The sequence below is a fragment of the Pygoscelis adeliae genome, unplaced genomic scaffold (assembly GCF_000699105.1).
Source record: "Pygoscelis adeliae isolate BGI_AS28 unplaced genomic scaffold, ASM69910v1 Scaffold27, whole genome shotgun sequence".
Classification (NCBI taxonomy): Eukaryota; Metazoa; Chordata; class Aves; order Sphenisciformes; family Spheniscidae; genus Pygoscelis; species Pygoscelis adeliae.
Window position 1 is genome coordinate 367,868 of NW_008825410.1, and position 1,418 is coordinate 369,285.

General features: G+C 51.7%; 1 protein-coding gene across 1 annotated transcript in view; it reads left to right on the forward strand.

Moving 5' to 3' along the window:
- The window catches only part of DLX5 (distal-less homeobox 5), a 3,196-nt gene extending 2,423 nt beyond the window's left edge, over positions 1–773 (forward strand). Inside the window, exon 2 of the mRNA XM_009330573.1 lies at positions 91–773. Coding sequence (XP_009328848.1) covers positions 91–423 — 333 coding nt within the window. The 3' untranslated portion in view covers positions 424–773. The remainder of the gene's footprint in view (positions 1–90) is intronic.
- Positions 774–1,418: the final 645 nt, after the last annotated feature.

Consider the following 1,418-nt stretch of genomic DNA (forward strand, 5'->3'; position numbering starts at 1 on the left):
CAGCCGCGGAGCACCGGCTTGCCAGGCGGGCATTAATGGTGTCGGTTTCCCTCCCCCCTCCCTCTTTCCTCCCCTCTCCTCTCCTCCCAGGTGAAAATTTGGTTTCAGAATAAAAGATCCAAGATCAAGAAGATCATGAAGAACGGGGAGATGCCTCCGGAGCACAGCCCCAGCTCCAGCGACCCCATGGCCTGCAACTCTCCACAGTCGCCTGCGGTTTGGGAACCTCAGGGCTCGTCCCGCTCCCTCAGCCACCATGCCCACGCACACGCTCACCCTCCAAACTCCAACCCGTCCCCTGCATCCAGCTACCTGGAGAGCTCCGCTTCCTGGTACCCCGCTGCCAACTCCATCAACTCCCACCTCCAACCCCACGGCTCCCTACAGCACCCGTTAGCGCTGGCCTCTGGGACAATTTATTAGAGTCCGACCCTTTTTTTTTTTTTTTTCGTTCCTTGGACTCCTGTGTTTTACTGTTAAGGAATAATAACGAAAGGAATGCATATGGGGGATTTTTAAAAGGGAAACGAAACAAACAAAAAGATTAAAATGTGTAAAGCTTGTGCATGTAACTTATTGCATTTCAAAGGAAACCCTTTTTTATACAATACGGACATTTTTTGGCTCAGCTGTGGACACTATCAATGGTGCCTTGAAATCTATGACCTCAACTTTTCCAGAGACTTTTTTTCAATGTTATTTTAACCCTGTAAATAATTGTAGATAGAGGAATTAAACTGTATATTCTGAATAAAATAAAATTATTTCGACCACGAGAAACGTTTCCAAATTGCCCCTTCTTCTATTAGTAAGAGGGGAAAAAAATAATAATGCCAATTTGCTTGCAGAGAGCGAGCGAGGAAAGAGGGACTTTGAGGGGCCCGATCCTGGGCACTCACATTCGGTGGCCGTGCCGCGCCGTGCCACCGCGGCCCGGGCGTGCTGGCAGGATCCGACCCTTGTAGGTCCCCACGGGCGAGCCGAGGGGCGGCGATGCTCCGTCCCCGCTGGAAAAGGGGCTTTTTGCAAGACCGCGTACGCCTTACCGCGCAGTGATTTAAGCCGAAGGGAAAGCTGCCCATCCTAACGCTAGAAAGCAAACCTCTCGCCTTAAGCCGCCCTGAATCCTTTCCTGAGAGTAATTAGCGTCGAGAGCTGCACACTCCACAGCCCATCAGTCGCCCGTGTGCGCTCGGCTAATTATACAAATTACGTTTCCGTCAAAGGGAGCCACTAAATATCAGAAAAGGATAAAATGAGGGCCCCGCTCCCCTTGCTCCTGGTAAAAGCCTGCGGCGGCTCCGGCTGAAGGAGGGACTTTGCGGAGGTACTTTTGGGTTTTTTTTTTATCTCTCTACACGATTTAAGGAAAAAGCCGGGCGGCGGAGCCGCCGCTAGCGCTTGCCGGTGCAGCGGGG